This window comes from Zalophus californianus, chromosome 4 (genome assembly GCF_009762305.2).
Source record: "Zalophus californianus isolate mZalCal1 chromosome 4, mZalCal1.pri.v2, whole genome shotgun sequence".
Classification (NCBI taxonomy): domain Eukaryota; kingdom Metazoa; phylum Chordata; class Mammalia; order Carnivora; family Otariidae; genus Zalophus; species Zalophus californianus.
The window spans coordinates 180,362,087-180,381,719 of NC_045598.1; the positions used below are offsets into that span (position 1 = coordinate 180,362,087).

At 44.9% G+C, this 19,633-nt stretch overlaps 1 protein-coding gene across 3 annotated transcripts in view; it reads right to left on the reverse strand.

Annotated features, from left to right (window-relative positions):
• Window positions 1-19,633, reverse strand: part of ADCY8 (adenylate cyclase 8) — a 228,624-nt gene that overhangs the window by 42,012 nt on the left and 166,979 nt on the right. For 2 of the 3 annotated variants that reach the window (XM_027615225.2, XM_027615207.2), the window contains 2 exons: window positions 8,660-8,861; window positions 6,473-6,562 (listed from right to left, as the gene is read on the reverse strand). In XM_027615225.2, the coding sequence (XP_027471026.1) occupies window positions 6,473-6,562; window positions 8,660-8,861 (292 nt within the window). The remainder of the gene's footprint in view (window positions 1-6,472; window positions 6,563-8,659; window positions 8,862-19,633) is intronic. The other variant, XM_027615216.2, reaches the window with a different exon arrangement.

The following is a 19,633-nucleotide window of genomic DNA, read 5'->3' on the forward strand; positions in this document are numbered from 1 at the left end:
TTTACTGAGTGGCCATTGCAATCAAGGCATGTTGTTAGGCATTGGGAATTCCAAGGTGAGAGACTGCCTGGACCATATCCTGTGGTCTAAGATGTAAAGCTGACATGGAGAGACCAACACCAATGTGCTGCCGCGTGCTCTGCCAGCAACGTGATCAAATATGACGGAGCACAGAGGCAGAAGGAACACACGTTTGGAGAAGGATTTACGGGACAGGTGGATTTGAACTGGATCTGAAGGATGGATAGGATTCACATGACGGAAAAGGGAGAACATTCTAGGAAGATAGAATGACATGAACTCAAAGGTACGAAGGAACAAATCTATAGAATGAATGCCTTGGGTATATCAAAACACCTACATAATTAATCATAAAGAGAGCTAGTAACATTGGCAGGCAGGGAAGTTTCAAATGAGTTGCCCTCCTTCTTTCTCTGCCAAGACATCTGAAGTCATAGTAGTTAAATATAGTCCCATGTTTGCACAATGGATTGGTGGATCTTTCCCTTTTTGTTGCCTCCATCGACTGTGCTAGTGTGCTCCTGGCAGCTCTGTTATCACCCTCCATTCCACTGAAAAGAACCACCTTGCTCACTGCCTTGCACAGTTTAGGGAACTTTCTGCTTTAAAGTTGAACCTTATGGATGGTGATGCTGTAAACCATCGGACGTCAAAGGTATGAGGACCATGGGTGAATAACATCAGGAGCTTTTCCTCTGTCTCTTTTCTGGCTTGAATGGATAGTGGGAGTGAGGCCAGAAAATGGAGAGGAACAGGAAGCTAGGAAGTATTATGACTTTGTGAAAACCTCTCTTTCAGCTGCATCTGGGTGCATGTTTCCTACAACTTGGAAGGATGCTGGGCCCAACACAATGACTAAATTTCTATCAAACGACCGACAGTCTCTGGGTTCTTTTAAGTTAGCCCAGGAACTCAGATGCTCCATAGCTTCTGGAGTGCCCCCTGAATGGGTCCTGAGCATTAGGGGTTCACAGGTGTGGCAGGGCAGAGATAGGAGGCAAAGCCACGTTGCAAAAACCCTTGTATCTACTGCTGAGAAGTCTGCACTTTATTCCGCAGGGAGACATGGAAAGGCATTACTACACAATATTTTTAAAAATGTAGGACGATGCTTATCCTGGCAGTGCTTACTGGTCGATTCAATGCCGTCGCTTGCAAGACTATGCCCTGGTCTTGGCTGTGCTTCTTTGATGACTGACCTCAAATTTTTGTAAATCATCATCAGAGTCCATTTTTGAAAAATATAAAAAATGCAGTCTGTGTTTGATTCCTGAACAGGGATGTCCAGCCAGATCATGCATCTCAGTGACTTTCAGAAATTAAATGTGCTTCCAGAGGACAGCAAATTGAAATCAGCTAACAATGGTCAGCAGAGAGGAAGATGGTGACATTGTTGGAATTAAGTGTGTGCCCTCCAAGGCCACTCCCTAAGCATGGGCAACAAGTGCAGGGTCTGGAAGGATCTGGCTCCCTGAGAACGATACAATGCAAGGTGGTCACCATCTTGGAAACAATTGGTGAAGCCAGGAGAGCGAGATTATGAGAGGGAAACAGGCTATGAAAATATGGCCTGTTCAAAGTTTTTAGTCATACACTGGACACATGATCATGTAGATAAGCTCATGTTTGGAGCACAGAACGTTGTGCATTTAAGAAATTTGTAATGGTCCTATCTTCCTTAAATTCAGATCTCCACTTGGGCAGACACTATTTTCCCCTAGGTACCAAAGGCTTCAAGAAAGAGACAAGAAAGAAACTAAAATTGAATGAGTGTTTTATGGATGTCATCTCTTTTTGTCACCCCAACAATCTTATAGATATTATTAATAATGCCATTATAGGGGTGCCTCAGTCGGTTAAGCAACCGACTCTTAATCTCGACTCAGGTCTTGATCTCAGGGTGGTGAGTTCAAACTCTGTGTTGGGCTCCACAAAACAAAACAAAACAAAACAACAACAAAAAATAATCCCATTATGGAGATGAGAAAAATAAGGCTCAGAGAAGTTAAGTGACTTGTCCAAGGCTACAAAGCAAGTAAATGGCAGAAGAGTCCTCCTTCATTCGAGGTCACCACACAGCCTCTGCCACCCATACCTGTTCTGTTTCCCATGTTCTGTTAAGGTCCTTAAAGACTTGAAATCTAAGCTTCAGCAAGGCTTGTTGGTTTTTGGATCATCCTGTGTCTTTATGGCTTTTGGGCTCTTTGTGGGGAAAAGCGATTCCAAAAACTGATTATCACTTGGGAAAAAAACACATCGATCTTCTTTATATATTTAGCTATAACATCTGATCGGCTCTGTGCAGAAACAATGAGCTCACGTAACAGCCCTCTGTTCAACTAGAAAAAGTTCTGAAATTACTGCAAAGCCATTTGACACTCCTTCTTTGTTTGAACGTTTTGGTGGGCCTGCCGCTGCAGGAACGTGGGAAAACCTAATTTTATCCTGAATAGCAGCTGGGGATTTCTGACCACCCTGAATAAAGTTTCCTCCAAAACCACGCAGGGTTTGGACTCCCACCTGAGGAGTTAACCAGAGAAATGAAAGCACTAGTTTTTATCGTCACTTTTGGAATTAAAAAAAAACTGCCTATTTGCTTGATCGTGGATTCTCTTTTCTTTTGTTTCTCTTCCTCTTTCTGCCTTCTTTTTGACTTTTCTCCCTCTTGTCTTCCTCTTTCAATCCCTCCCACCTTTCTTCTCTCATCTCCATCAAGACAGCAAATATTTAATGAACAAAGACACAGATAATGACACCCCTGTGGGAGATTGGCTCTCAGGGACACTTCAAAACATTAGCAAGCTCTAACTGTTCCTGCAAATACAGTTGACTATTTATTCAAATGTGCCAGCGCCTATAATAAAGGGGCTTGACTCTAAAATGAAGGTCTTCCTATCGAGCCTGCTGAGAACCTGTGCAGGTGTTGAGATAACCACACTCTGGGTTTGTGCATGTGATCAGCATTCGTTTCGCAAACCCATGTCTCTTTCCTCCCCAAGACGATTTCTCACATCATAGTTGGAATGCGGCTTTCTTCAGTCATTTACTGTATCTTCATCCATTTTGAGTAACTGGCAAGCTCCAGTTCAAGACTAAATTATACTCGATACTGTATATTAGAACAGCCTCTTATGCTTACACCGCATCATCCATGTTTATATGATATGTTTATACCACATGCTTTTGCACTGAGTCCTGTTTCTCATGGGGTGAGGTAGAGAGGTCAGGTACACAGATGAGGAAGCCAAAGCTCAGAGAGATGAAGGGATTTGGGGGCACACTAGTGTGAGTGCTGGGAGGCGCTGTGTGTGAATAAGTCTTTTACAAGGTCTGAAGGTCTAATTCCTTCTTGTTTGGTGGACAAATCCCTAGGTAGGGAGGCACAACCATGTATATCAAGATGGCAACTGGTCAGTCGAATCAGGCCATTGGTGGTAGATGGTGATGGAAAGAGTCCAGATCCCCATCTTTTGGGCCAGTGGGATTCCTGCATCTGTGGGAATGCCAGGAGTTGGCAAACTCTGTAAAGGGTCAGACAGTACATATTTTGGCTCACCGGGCCCCACACCATCTCTTGCAGCTACGCAACTCTGCCAATTGTACTATCAAAGTAGCCATATACGGGGCACCTGCGGGGTTCAGTTGGTTGAGCGCCGACTCTTGATTTTGCTCAGGTCATGATCTTGGGGTCCTGGGATTGGGCCCCCATTATGCTCCACGCTCAGCATGGAGTATACTTGAGGACTCTCTCTCCCTCTCTCTCTGCCCCTCCTCCCACTCGTGCGTGCTCTCTCCCTCTCTCCCTAATTAAATAAATAAATCTTTACCCAAAAAAACTAGCCATAGACAATTGGTACTAAATGGGTGTGGCTAGACCCCAATAAAATTTTACTTACAAAACAGGTGGCAGGTAGAATTTGGCTAGAGGCCACAGTTTGCTCACCCCTGAGCAAGATGATCCTTTGGTTGTGGGAAGAAAGTACTGAAACTCTTATTTAATTTATCTCATTTTTAACATTTCTACATTTTGAATATGCTCCATAATGTACATGATACAGTAGCATAGTGATACAGGAATGTAACTTAGAGATAAACGTGTATCAGTGGTACAGGCTCAAAACCTTCTTACAGGAAATCATAAATACATCATGGTTGATGTTTAATGAGCATCTGCTCATTAAATCAGCACTTTGTGCTAGATGCGACTCTGGACACTTTACATGGATTAATGCACTTAATCCTCACAACTGCCTTTGAGGAAGGTACTAGTTTCCTCCTTGTTTTATAGATAAGGAAACCGAAGCACAGAGATGATATGTGATCCAAAAGCCACTTTCTTAGGACTGGCAAACCCATGAGTGCTGTGGTCCTGAGTTTGGGAGTTTAGGTTTGGGGTCAAGGGTATGCACTGTTTTAGAGTGATGTGGAAGCCCAGATGAATAGCTCACGAACACCAACTTCATGTCAGATGACACGCTGGAGCTCCACATCTGCTAACTCAATTAGGTAGGCACCATGACAACATGATATTCCCTAACTCCACAAAAGCCGTGTGAAGAAGATGTTATTTGTCCCACTTTCCAGACAAGGAAGCTCAGGTTCAGAGAGAAGAAGAGCTGACTCAAGATTCCACTGCTAGCAGGTGAAGGGGCTCAGCCGGGAGTGAAATCCAGCTTTGCCTAACTCTCCACGGCTGATGGGTGGCCAAATCACTGCCTCTTGGAACACTGCTCATGTCCCCCAAACCGAGATGTTCTCAGGGAGCTGGTGGCCCACAGAGTCCATGAAGTCTGTGCTCTCTCGGTACTTGGTGGGAGGAGGTCCCCCAACAAGAGCTAGTCCCATCCTGCCCTGGACTTCCTTAAGAAAAGCCTATTTCCCCCCTAGGGATGGAGGACTGAGCCTGGATGCAGAAGCACGAAGTCAAGAACAATCCAGATAGGGTTTGAACTGCAGTTCCAAGTCTCGAGAACTGAATTAAGAAGAGAAGGACAGAAAGAAAGAAAGAAGGAAAGACGTGAGGGAGGATGGAAGGCAGGCAGGAGTGGTGCTGGGTGGCACTGAACATGTTACTCTCTGGGCCTCTGTTACATTATCTAGAAAATGGAGATAACAACCACCTGTGCCCCCTACAGTTGGAGGATTGAATGATGCCATGCGCACCAAATAGATGCTCTGTACCTTGTACGGGGCAGGAGGCTTTCTCTCCTTTTCAGAGCATTTCTCACAACGATTCTGGGGCCTCGTTGAGACGACACAGAGCCTTTCCCCCACCCAGATGGTGGAGAGGTCTTAGAGGACAAGGGTCTACCTGGGTCCTTGGGGTGTGAGGTTGGCTGGGGTCTGCTGGGACATCCCAGCTGTCCTCTGTCCTGACCCAGAACTTCTGCCCCTGAATGTAAAGTTCTGGGCTATGGCTAACACAGCCTAAGACTGTCCTTTGTCCAGTGCCATAGGCTGACCCCAAGACCCAGGGCCAGACCTCTGGCTCTGTGGCCAAGGGAGGGTGAGACTTACATAATGATGGTGGGTATCTGCTGGGACACCTCCTGATCCTGTGGTGTTGCTCTTTGCTTTAAGTTTAGTTGTGCTTTTCTGTGTTTGTGACTCATCAGCTTTCTTCCTTCTATCTCTCCCCCCTTCCTCCTTCCCTCCCTTCTCTCCTTCCTTCCCTCTCTTCCTCCCTCCCTCTCTCCCTTTATCCTTCCTTCCGCCCTCCCTTCCCTTCCTTCCCTTCTTTCCTCTTTCCTTCTTTCCTTCCTCCCCCCCTCCCTCCGTCCCTCCCTTCCTCCTTCCCTCCCTCCCTCCCTTCCTTCTTTCCTTCCCCCCTTCCTTCCTTCCTTCTTTCCTTCCCCCCTTCCTTCCTTCCTTCCTTCCTCCTTCCCTCCCTCCCTCCCTTCCTTCTTTCCTTCCCCCCTTCCTTCCTTCCTCCTTCCCTCCCTCCCTTCCTTCCTCCCTCCCTTCCCTTGTTCTTTCTTTCTTTCCTCCCTTTCTTCCCTTCCTTCCTTCCTTCCTCCCTCCCTTCCTCACCTCTCTTCCTTCCTTCTCTCCTTATTGAAGGCAGCAAATACCATTTGAGACCTAACTCTGCCCTACATTGGGAACAGCGGCACATTCTGCTCTAGGATTCTGAGATGAGAAGGGGAAATGAGTAGGGGAGCGGGGGAGGGGAAGAGGAAAATGGATAGAGGTATAGGTGAAGAAGGAAGAAAGGAGGAGGAAGAAGAAGGGAGAATCAGGAAGGGCTGGAAGTGGGGTGGGAAAGAGGCAGGGGAGGGAGGGAAAGGGAGAGAAGGGGAAGGAGGAAGAGGAGAGCAGGAGGAGCAGGCGGCAGAAGAAGGAAGCAGGCCTCTTGAACGTTTTCTGAGACCCTTCAGCCAGTTGTGCTTGTGTGGAGCTGGTGGTGGTACCTAGGCCCACGTCTTGCCAAGGGGAGCTCGAGAATAAATACCTCTGGGTAGGAGCAGATATCTGTAAACACAGCTGAGGAATTGAAAGTCAGGTTCTTCAAGGGTATCGACTTGTCAAAATCACACCACAGCTGCGGATTAAAAAAAAAGAACAACAACAAAACAAAACAAAACAAAACAAAACAAAACAAAACAAAACAACACAGGAACAACAAAGTCAGTGTGAGTGCTGGGAACAAAGCAGTGTGCTGAGCTTCAGCAGGAGCCTGGGCAGACCAGGCCCTACAGGGGGCTTCATTCCAGAATGGAGGTGCCAGCTGGGATCTCCTCTTTCATTTTAAAGAAGGTACTGGCTCAGAAAAAGTATTTGCAAGCCAGCCCCAAAGCCAGGTTAAGACAGCTCTGCTGGCCCCATCACGTAGGGTCAGTGGAGAGTGTCTGTGGGGCTCTGAAGAGAGCCAGATGGCAGGAGAAAAGGTCTGGGGGATGCTCGCAGCCTGCTTCCTCCTCAATAGCTGGGAGGATTCTAGGGATCTGAGGGGGGCACGTTTTCCAGAAAGACTCTTAGCATGAGGCAAGGCCGGTTGGGGTGGTGGTGGTGGGCATTCCCTAGGCCAGAAACTGCGGCAGATTTTGCGGTGCTCGGGAAGGAGTAGCTGCCATTGGCTGAATGCCTCCTCTGTGCCAGACACTTTGGACAAAAAAGCCTCACAACCACCTTGTGATGTAGCTACTGTTTTTATCCCCATTTTACAATAGAAAAATATGAAACTCCGAGAAGTAAAGTAACTTGTCTGGGATCACCGAGCTGGTAAGCGGTAGAGCTGAGATTTGATGGCAGGTCTATCTGACTCCAAAGCCTCTGAACTACCTGCTGCACCACTCTGGCGTGGGTGGCCCAGAGGTAACACTGACCTGAATCACTGAATTTATTTCCAGATCCTGCACCCCAGAAATACCTGATTCCTCAAGCCTTGAGATCCTGGCTACGCCTCCACAGACCATGATCAATGTTCCTAAGCACTTCCGTTTTCAATTGCAATAATCTATAAAATATTCATTAGATGATGACTTTAATTAGATTAGGATTTTCCTTTTTCTTTACGCCATAGAATCCTTTCCTACAAGGCCAACCATAGAGCTTGGGCAACATAGACTGTAAGTAATTACTGGGCCATTCTGGACAGTGAATTTCAGGCAGTATAAGCCTCCGACTCACAGGCTGACAACTGTGGGAGTCCTCAGTTTGGGTCGCTGAACACGTGGAGACCCTCCCTCAGGCCCAAAGGCCACAATGATGGGCTCAGCCACAAGATGGATGCCTCCACTAGCCTCTCTCAATGTGCCAAGTTCAAAACCTGGAATCAGACAGATCACTCCTAAAATCTAGAGTAACTCAGCCTTGGACAACACAGACTGTTTGTATATACACAAAAAATGCTGGCGCTATCATGTTACCACTCTAGAGAGAAAATGAAATCATTAAAACATGTATTACCAAATTAAAAACAGTGATAAATATGGCAGCTAGAGAGTCATCCAAGTTCAATGTGTCACATCCAATATGAACCCTTAGAAAGTCATAGGCAAGATCTCAAGCTTCCTGAAGTGCAGTTTCCTTACCCATTGCATGGGAACGTTAATACCTACCTGTAGCACATAGTAGGTGCTCAAGAAATGACAGATCTTTAATTTCCACTCCCCACCCCACCCCCACTCCCAGAGATACAATTTATTATTTGAGAATGAGCATGAGTCGTGGAGTCAGACAGACCTTATTAGCAAGTTATTTCATGTCTCTGAGCCTCAGTTTCCTTAGCCATAAAGTGGGGATAAGGAGACTTACCTCACGGGGTTTATGTGAGGATTTATTAAGAAAAACACGTACAGCTCCTCCTTCAGTGCATGGCACATAGCAGGTAGGTACTTAAAGGAAACTCTGACGATTATAATTGGTTGGCCACTGACAATATAGAAACTTTAGGGCATTTACGCTCCTTTGGAGCAGATAACCACCCCCACTGGGAAAAAGACAATTTGCCACCAGTAAGATGCACAGCTCTGACAGTAGCCGCATCTCTGTTCTCTATCCCTAAGCTTGGGGCTGCACCAGGCACTTGAAGGTAAGTGGTACAAAGGAAGAAACAAAAGAAGCTGCAGGCTCCATAAACCCTTCATTCCTGCCTGCACGCGAGAAGCCAGAGGGTTGGTGGGTTTGGAATGCTTACGATATTCAAGATGGCGCCCAGGAAGTTAATCAAGATGGATGCAAAGATGATGACGTTCCGGGCCAAATAGGTCTCGTTAATCCAACAGCAAGTTTTCCGGAGGACGAGGGGCAAACACTTATAATCCTCTGCTGTGGTGATGAGGACCAGAGCCGAGTGCAGCATAATCAGGATGGAAAACTGGATGGCCATTGGCATCACCCTGCAGGGAAACCCAGAACGTTGGGTCACATAGCATCAATTGTCTGATCTCCACTCACTGGGCAACACTGGTAATCACATTCATAACTACCCTTCCCCACCACTGGCACCCGATAATTCTCTAAAGTTCTGTTTGTTCAAGAAAAATCAGCAGGAGACATTTTTATTACATCCATCCCTAGAATATTCTATCGAGAAACCTTGAAATGACCATGAAATATTTGGCATGATTTATTGTTCCTGCCCATTTTTTTTTTTTTTTTTTGCTTCTTCTATCATCATCTTTCTCACTAGGCAACTGCTGCCAAAGCAACACACCACTGGAATTTTATCTCAATACCCAGACTGTGGGAGGGACCCGCATGCCCTTTCCCCTTTGAGGTGTGTTTTGTGAAACACTTTCCCTCTTGGTCTACTCTGATGCCCAGAACTGAACTTGGCACCTGTTCCAAATTGTTCAGTTTGGTTAGTGATTTTCAAGGTTTGCAGGGAATATACTATGTGCCACTTGAGACATGGTTAAGGGAACAATTTGAGTTGTAGGTAGGAGAACTCATCCTTGCCCAAGGCTTCAACATCACTCCCAAGTATACATCTTGAGCTTCAAGGTCTCACCAAAGCTCTGTCCAATGGTAGCCCTGTCTGTTGGACACCTCTGCTGGGTGTCAGGCTGTTTCCAGCAACTTGGTGATCTCAACTCCATCTCTGGAGGCATTTTTGACTGCTTCCTCTCCTGACCAACCAAACTCTCAGTAGGCACATTCCTTCTCCTTAGGAATTCACCCCTCGTTCTCTATTCTCTGTCCAGCCATTCATGTCTCATTTCTCTACTTCTCTTTTAACCAACCAACTGTTCACATTGAAGGGTACCTTCATGGAAGGGGCCCTTCCCTCTCTACAGTGAAATCCATCCATTTGGCTTTTTAGCATCTTCCACTGGTTGGTGCTCAGTCAACATGCATTCAGTAAATGAAGTTAGACCTACTTTCTAACAATGCCTTACTATCATTCTGCTTGGATTTTCATATACTTATTATTAATAACACTAGTGTCAGTAACGCATGGAGCTCTGACTATGTGCTAGACAAAATGCTAAGCACTCTATATAATAGCTGATTTCCATTCCCTGATACAGACTTATGAAGTCTCTTGATCTCTCTTTATTCAGGTGAAGATTTAAGGCTCAGAGAAAAGCAATTTCCCCTAGGTCGATGAGTTGGTTAGTGTTAGAGCTAAGATTTAAAGTCCACTGTGCCATTCTAATCATTTTGGTGAGGGACAGACCTCCCACGTGTGCTGTCATCTTTTATTTTGGATTCTGTGGTGTCATTTACTTATTCATTCCACAATCTTCTTCCCAGATACAGTGGTAGACACTAGGACAAATCTTCCCCATCCTCTAGGAGATCATAATCTAGAGGAGAACATGGACATATACACGATGAACTATTGGATAATATGCTATGATCTATAAAGGGGTTTGAACAACCATCATTTAGAAAACAGGAAAAGGAACCAAGGGAGTCTTCACAAAAGAAGTGACATTTGGGTCAGACCTTGGAAGTTGAAGAGAGGGTTTTAGGGAGGAAAAAGTAAGGAGCAGGAGAGTAAGAGTGACCAGTATATGTTTAGAAGTTCCACTAATCCAGGTGGTAGGGTTGTGGGGCTGGAGAGTGAGAGGGTCTCATACATGCGATGTAGAAAGTTCTGCATGGAGGCGATGCACAGATACCCCAGATGTTTAATCAGGAAGGACAGGGTTGGATCTGTGTATCTGAAGGACAACCGTGGTGGAGGATGACGGATGAAGTGAAGAGAAGAGAAAGGGTTTAGAAGAGGTTTAGATAGTTGGGGCCTGAGTTGCCAAGGGAGGGACATAAGGTAGCAGCACGGATAACTGGGAGGTTTGGGGAAAGACATGTCAATAATCCTAGTAAGTGTTTTTTGCATGTGTGCAGAGGTGTGTGGCAGAGTGGCGTCATTAAGGATGACACTCATGCTTTTACCATCTGAACTGGTAAATTCAGGAAGAGAAGCTGATCCATAGAGGATAAGGATGATGAATTTGATGTGGGGCCAGTTGATTTCTGATGCTTGTGGGTCACCCAGCTAGAGACATGCAGACGGCTAGGCAGTTGGAGGGACAGTTGTGGAACTCGGGGTCTGGAGTGAACAGGTGGCGGTTGAAGATCTGAGAAGGGAGGAGTTTGCCCAAGGAGGGTAAGAGGTAAGGGCACTACAGATGAAGCTACAGAGGAAGTTGATGGGCTGGAAGGAGAGAAGGCAGCAAAAGGAATTTAGGAAATGTAGTCAAATGAGCAGGAGAGAAAGAGTGCATGGCATCAGGACAGCCAGGAGGAAGACATTTGCAAGGGGGGTGGGTGGGTAACCAAGACTGGCAAATCCCTCTGCATGCTCAAGCATCACAAAGGCTGACAAGTCACTCTCCCCACAGCCCCAGCTTTTATTGTTGAAGGTTTTATATTTTCCTTTTTTTTAAAAAAATACTTGCACAGTTTGGGTTTTATAGATCACCTTGACAGGAAGTCTCTGCAGGAGTTTTAGATAAGAACAGAAGGTCTGTGTAGCAGTGGGTTCCCAGAGGGCTCTGGGCAGATGGGAAACTTCCCCCCAAACAGGCTGGAAACACACTCCTAAACAGCACACCATTATTCTGGGGCACCCAGGGGAGGCAAATGGAGGAGGATCGCTTTTGTCAGACAGTTCCCCAGACAAAAAGGGCCAATTTCGAGGCTGATGCGTCTCAATTCCGCGAGGCAGCCACCAAGAATAAGAATGCCTTGTTTCAAAGTGTGAGGCAGAAGCAAAGCCGGCAAAGAGGACGTTGAGAGTCACTCAGCAGGAGCCTCAGACTCTTCTGCGGCCCCTGCTGCCATTTGGATAGTCTGCGGACCTCCATGGTGATATGCAGGGCCGTGGGGCCTGCTCTGGGCTCCCCCTCTAGCCTCTCCGCCCTCCATGGGCAACACTCAGGCATGTGACCTAAGGACTGTTTCTTCCCCTTCTGTGCTCTCTCCTGAGGGAATGTCTCATTTATCCTTCAAAGCTGTTTTTCTCTGGATTCTTCCATGACACCTGCTATAGAGCTGAGCACACAGACAACACTCAATAAACACTCACTGACTTATACTTTTTGTGGGGAAAGAAGATGCTGTTCCTCCCCTCACCAGCCACCCTCCGGCCCCTCTACCTGCCCCCATACCTCTGGGAGGAGTCTGCCATTGGCCTGATCAGAGCCTATCCGGGATGTTCAGGGGACCTGGTTCTTCCCGGAAGGTAGGGCCAGTGTTAAAGTTCAAGGTTTATGTGAAGTTCTGCTGCTGGCCCTCCCCTCCTTGTAGATCCACTAAGATGGTTGGGAAGCCAGAACCAGGGCCTTCTCTGTAAGAAGAAGACTGGCCATCTCCTCCTGAGCAACAAAGCTCAGGTGTCCCCAGGAAGCACCAACAGGCAACTGCCCAGATCTTCTTTGTTCCTTTGGCGCCGGGAGGGTGTGCCTCACACTGGTCTTCTTCGACATCACAGCAGTGAGATCCCACACTGGCATGGGAAGGTGGAGTAGGGGACATAAGTAGAGAGCCAGGAGATTCAGAATGGACACCATGTGGTCTCTTGACTTCAACCACATTCTGTATCCCAGCCTTTACCGTAAGTTTTGCACAGGCAAAGCAAGCATTTGCTTGGCAATTTACAAAACTGACGCTTTGTTGCCCATTTAGCTATTGTGCTTCTGGGTCGACTCTTGGTGGGGTGTTTTGGTATGCTGGAGGGCTGTGTGTGGGATTGGCACACAGAACCCACCTCTGCCCCAACATCATTTTAAGTGATCAGCACTTCCTTCCGGGTTTACTGAAACAAAGGAAAGGGAGGCGCTGTGGACTGAGGGCTTGTGTTTTACCAAATTTGGATATTGCATCGTAAGGCCTGATGTGATGGTATTTGGAGGTGGGGCATTGGAAGTGATGAGGTCATGAGGGTGGAACCCTCATGAATGGGGCCAGTGCCCTCATAAAAGAGGCCCGCCGAGAGCTCCTTGGCCCCGTCCTCCCCATGAGGACACATCTACAAACTAGGCAGAGAGGGCCCTCACCAGACCCTGAATGTGCCAGTGTCTTGATCTTGGACTTCCAGCCTCCAGAACTGTGAGAACCGTGGGAGCCGTTTATAAGCCCGCAGTCCGTAGTATTTTGTGACAGCTCCTAAAGGAGCTAAGACAGGAGGTAAAAGGCGGGCATGTGGGTTCGTGAGTGGCAAGAGCAAACAAAACCCTGGGTGTCTGAACCCATAGCTCCAAAACCTAACCAGTGGCACAGACTTGGGCAAGGTAACTAACTCTTCTGAGTATCATGTTTTTAGTCTGCAAAACCAGAATTGTTAAGCCCACTTTTTAAGGAGGCTCTGAGGTTAAAGTAATAAAGCAGTATGCTTAGCACGTAAGACGGACTCAAAGAAACATTAGTTCTCCTCTATTCACAGTGAAATCCAGAAAACCAAGGGCATTTCAAAAATCGATGAGAAGAGTATTAATTATAAGATGTGAGGCGCTGGCGCTGCCTATAAAATTCCTCTAAGAATCTCTGCAGCAGCTCTTCAGCTATCATCTGCACACATAAACATTGTAGCAACCAATTGTAGTTTTTTAATCTAATTATAGAGCTACTTAGGCATCCAGGGGTTCTGAATTTGCTTTGCATTGTTGGTGTCCATAAGAGGAAAGGAAACCTCTCATTTCTGAAATCAATCTGAAAGAAATGATAAGGGATTTGCAAACAGCTCTCTCCAAATCATTTCTAGACATTACGTTCTAATTGCTCCCCATAGTCTGTCTTTAAAAACAGAGTCTGGGTTGGTATCACGACTGGGTGTTTGCTGGGGAGGCGGGGATCAATGGGGAGGAGTGAACAGCCTCTAGCAGCTTGGAGTGCAGTAGGAAACAGAAAGTCGGATCATACCCAAAGATGACATTTATACCACCTTTCAGAATCTGCAAAGAGCCTATGAGTACAATAGTACATCTGAGCCTCACAGCAACCCTGAGAGGTAGGTATTCTTAGCCACTTCAACAGATGAAAACACTATGGCTCAGGAAAGGGAAGGGAACCAGAATTTATCAAAATGGACATGGTTCTTTTAATTCTCACAGCAACCTTGGGAAATGGGCATTGTTATTCCCATTTTACAGGTGAGAAAATTGAAGCTCCGGAGAGGTCAAATATGTACATACAGCTAGTGAGATGCACAGAAAGTAGTAAGACCCAGGGCCTCTTTCTTTCTTTTTTTTCCTAGCCTCCCTCTTTTCTTGCGTGTTTTCTCTTTTGCCTTCTTTCGTTCCCACTTCCCCACCTTCCTCGCTGTCTGTCCTCTACCCCCTCATCACCATGCTTGCAGACTGAGCTACTCTGTTCTATAATCACAAGAGCTATTATCTGTTCTTTCCTCAGTTTACCCCTCTGGGAGAGGAACATCTGCGTGCATGAGGAAATTAGGGCGAAGAGCGGAGCAAGCACTATGCGTGCCAGGGTCCATTACACTTTGCTTTGGGGGCTGGGAGTCAGCTGTGGTCATATGAGGAGAGCCTGCCTCCCCTGCTAAAAATTCCGTGATGGAAGAAATGTCAGTGAAAGGCACCTGCCATCTGTTTAGTCACAAAAAATCAATCAGACACAAAATGAGTTGGAGAGGAAACAAGCACACATTGACGAAAGCTTGTGCTGTGTCTGGGGCAAAGGGGCCCCTCAGTCCCCACAACATGTGGCCTGTCTGGTCAGAGATCGGCTTGGGATGTTTTCTTCATTGTCAGTTTTTTCTCTTCAGCTGTGCAAGTGAGCTCAGGGTGTTGGCTGGTATTTCAGCTTGCACCCCAGAGTTAGAGACTACTGCCCACCAGCTGCTGTTCAAGGAACCAGGTCTCTTCCCCTGAAGCCAGGAATCGGGCAGCAGGGCTGGCTCACCTCCGTGGTCAAGGCCGTTGGGAAGGGAGCCTGCCCGGGCCACGAGAAGTGCCATGCTCCCTTCCTCTTGGCACAGTGACCCTTTCTGTCCCAGTGCTACTTCAGACCCTCAGGTCCGCCCTGGGCTCCTCTCGGTCTCCCATTCCCCACAACCCAGGCCGTCTCTGCCTTAACTATCTAGCAAAGTTTTCCTCTCTGGTCCCGCCCACCTCCATGGCCACCACCACTACCTTGTCCCTACCATTTCTCACCCCAGAGTTTTGCACCTGCCTTCTACTGGTCACCCCAACTATAGGCCACGCCACCTTTCCATTTTCCATGTTAGTGTGATCCTTCTAGACACAAATTCGACCTCATCACTGCCTCGATGAAAAGCTTCAATAATATCTTCTCTGCCAACCCGTCACCGTTCCTCAGCAAGGCTTACAAACCCCTCACCTCCAGACACTCACTTTCCAGTCTCCCTGCCCCCTCCATCTCAGTGGTCTCCCGTGACCTGGCAAGTCCTTCAGGAGGGGGTTGAGATGTCAGTGTCACCTCCTCTGGGACGACTGCCTGGATCTGTTTTCCTCACCTCACTCCTACACACCCTCCACCTTACACTTGCCCTATCGTAAGAGTCTTTGTCCCGTATTCTAGCTGCTCGGCTAATTGCCTTCCCCCCCGTTACACTGTGAGCTTTCTGATGGGAGGGACCAGGACTGTGTACCTGCAGTGTCCAGCATGGTGTCCAGCACAAACAGGCACATAAAGGATGTTTGTTGGGAATCCAGGAGTCAGGAGGGAGCATCCCCCAGATAGGGCCCTTCTTGGCCCCCAACTCCCCACTGGCAGGAATCAAGAGGGGAGTCCAGGAAGTTTGGGTGAATCTGACAAGACCATGCCATCACTCACAGCTCACCACCCTGAGGCCATCCCTGAGACTCGAGGCCGCACATGGTTCTTAGGGAGGCAGGATGCCCATCCTCTTATGGCACTCCCTGGTACCTTTCCTGATTCATTCATTCACTGCAATAGCAAATACAGATCTGCATACATAGTATATATGTCATCCATACGCAGGGCAAAAGTGTATCTACACATGTACCTCTATAGAGCATATAGACATATGCACATATCTTGCTTATTTCTTTGACTCCTTCCACTAGATTATAAGATCCAGGAGAGCACTTTTTTGTCTTTTTTGTTCACTGATAGATTCCCAGCATCTCACACAGGTCTGGCTCATAATAGGCATTCAATTGAGCAGAGGTACACAGTCTTTCGTTCTCTCCCTCTCTCTCTCACTAAAGACTAAATTGTAAGATGAAGCAAAAACACAGAAAACCACACCAGAGTCTAGCTTAATTAGCTATTATAACATGTCTGCCTTTGTAATGACCACTGAGTTCACAAAACAGAACTCTGTCGGGCAGTCCGAAAGCCCATCCCCAGGCTCCGTTATAACCCTCTCTCCTACCCTCAATCAATCACTCCCCTTTCCTTTATAGTTTTATCATCTATATTTAGACAGTACAGTTTAGTTGTGCCCATTTTTAAATTAAATTGTTTTATCAAGTCTTCCAAAAAATCTGCAGGTTCTCTCTTTATCCCTTTATTTTCTTCACAATGTCTTTATTGAAGAATATGTGCCCTTGACCTATAGCATTTCCCACTGCCTGGATTTTACTTTTGCAGACTCATTCAGCATCCTTTATCCTCCACGATTCCTGCAAATTGGAAGCTGGATTCAAAGGTCTGATCAGACTTAGGTTTAATCCTTTCGGTAAGACTATAAACATGTTATGTTCTTCTCCCATCAGGAGATAAGGCTCTCCCTCCTTTTGTGTTAATAACGTCCTCTGATGCTCAATTCTTAGATCCATTAATTCATTGGGATGTTGGAAAATTGCAGTATTTTAATTCTAAAATTTCTTTAAAAACTATTAGCATGAATAATTTTATGATGTTTCACTCACCTACTATTTGGTGAGTTCGTAGTACACTACATGCCGGAAAGACAGAAAACATCTTTCTTTCTCTCTCTCTCTTTTTCTTTTCCTTTCTTTCTTTCTTTCTTTTTCTTTCTTTTCTTTTCTTTCTTTCGTTTTTTCCAAGATAACCAATCAGTTCTCTATCATCCATCCAACTTCTAAAAATGTCATTATAAACCCACAAAGTTAAAAATATTTGCTGGGTTTTCATTGAATGTTTTAACAATTATCCATACTGAAGCTCAAGTTATTCCATTTTGGAACAATGAGAACTTCCTCAGTGTGGCTTCCGAGTCCTTTAGACATGGCGAATAAACTTGATGGCTTCCTTATTTTCTAATAGAACAAGATGTTCTTGTCCTGTATATTGTCTTGTATATCTCCTGTCCTGGCCCTGGAATCATACATATCTCCAAAATTTTTTTTAAACAAAAACTGGATTATTATTTCAACAGCACAGTCTGGCCCCATGTTAGGCTCATAGATACTGGGTTGGACATTCTTGATTGGATTTTCCACATTCCTATCTCCAATCCAGGATACCACCTTCAATTTTAGTTGTCATATCTCCTTAGGCTCTACTCACTGTGACAGTTTCTTAGACTTCCTTTGCTTTAAATGACCTGACAGTTGTGAGGAGTACTGACCAGGTATATTGTAGAATGTTTTTCAATTGGAATTTGTCCTTTTCTCCCCCCTATGATTAGGTTATGGGGTTTTGAGAGGAAGACCACAGAGGTTACGTGCCATTCTCATTCAACATGACTTATCACTGTTGATATTAGTCTTCATCAGCTGACTGAGAGCATTTGTCATGTTTCTCCAGGCTTTCCGTCCACCCATACTGTACTTTTCAGAAGGAAGTTACGTTCAGCATAGCCACATGCCCCCTACGGGAGCAGGGAGTTAAATTCTACCATTGAGGACAGAGTATCTACATAAATTATTTGGGATTTTTCTGAATGGGAGATTTATCTATTCTTAATTTATTCATTCAATCATTTATTTCTATCCGTACCAACCAATAGATATTTATTTTATATTTTAGGTTTTAGCCCAATTCTATTTATTTTCTTATTCAAGTTGTTCCATCTTTGGCTCCTGAGAGCTCTTTCAGTTGACTCCCGTGTCCCTTGACATTCTCCCATCATTGTGTGTGTGTGTGTGTGTATGTGTGTGTGTGTGTGTGTGTGTGTGTGGTTTGTGCATTTTAATACTTCCTTATTTTCTGGTCCTTATCATTGTTAATAGGTATGTGGCGGTATAGTGTCATTATTTTAATTTGCATTTCTCTAATGGAAAATGATATTGAGCGTCTTCTCATATGCTCTTTTTTTAAAAGATTATTTATTTATTTGACAGAAAGAGACACAGCGAGAGAGGGAACACAAGCGGGGTAGTGGGAGAGAGAGAAGCAGACTTCCCACTGAGCAGGGAGCCCCATGCAGGGCTTGACCCCAGAATCCTGGGATCATGACCTGAGTCGAAGGCAGACGCTTAATGACTGAGCCACCCAGGCGCCCCTTATATGCTCTTCTGATATTTGCGTATCTTCTTTGGTGAAGTGTCTGTTCAGATCTTTTGCCTATTATAAAAATTGGGTTGTTTGTTTTATTATTGTTGAGTTTTGAGAGTTCTCTGTGTATCTTGGATGCAAGTCCTTTACCAGATATGTGAGTTACAAATGTTTTCTTCTAATCTGTGGCTTGAGTTTTCATTCTCTGAACAGTGTTTTCCACACAGCAGAAAATTTAATTTTAATAAAGTCCAACTTGTCAATTTTTTCTTTCATGGATCATGATTTTGGCATTAGATCTAAAACCTCACAACCAAATGTAAGATCACAAATTTCTCCTATGTTCTTTTCTCGGAATTTTATAATTTCGCATTTAAGTATATGAACTATTTCCAGTTATTTTTGTGAAAGGTGTAAGGTTTGTGTATAGGTTCTTTTTTGTTTTCATATGGACATCCAATTTTTCTAGTACCATTTGTTGAAAAAAATATCCTTTCTCCATTGAAGTGACTTTGCACCTTGTCACAAACCTGTTGATTATTATATATATATATATATTAGTGTGAGTCTATTTCTGGGCTCACTCTTCTTTTGAAATATGTGCCTATTCTTTCTTCAATATCACACTCTCTTGATTACTATAGCTTTATATTGTCTTAAAATTAAGTAGTGTGAATACTCTAGTTTTGGTGGGGGTTTTTTTTGGTATTTTATTGTTTATGCTACAGCTTTTGTGTTCTCATATAAACTTCAGCATCAGTTTGTTGATATCTACAAACTAGCTTGCTGGGATTTTGAGTGATACTGAATTGAATCTATAGATCAAGTTGGGAAGAACTGACATCTTAGTAATATCAGGTCTTTCAATCCATGAACATAGAATTTATTTACATATTTTTTGACTTATTTCATTGGTGTTTTTTAGTTTTATGTATACAGATCTTATACATATGTTGTTAGATCTACACCTAAGTATTTAATTTTTGGTGATTTAAAAAGTTTCTTTAACTTTAAATGCTAATTTTTAATTGGTGGTACATGGGAAAGCAATTGACTTTTGTATATTGACTTTGTATGCTGTGAGCTTGCTATACTTGCTCATTAGTGTTCGGAGGGTTTTTTGGTGGCTTTTTTTTTTTTTGGATTTTTTACATAGGCCATTTGCAGATACACCTAGTTTTATTTCTTCCTTTCCCATATGTATAACTTTCATTCCTTTTTGATGTTCTATTTTACTAGCAAGAATGTGTAATATGATATTAAGTCGTTATAGTGAGAAAGCACATTCTTGTCTTGTTTCTGATATTAGGGG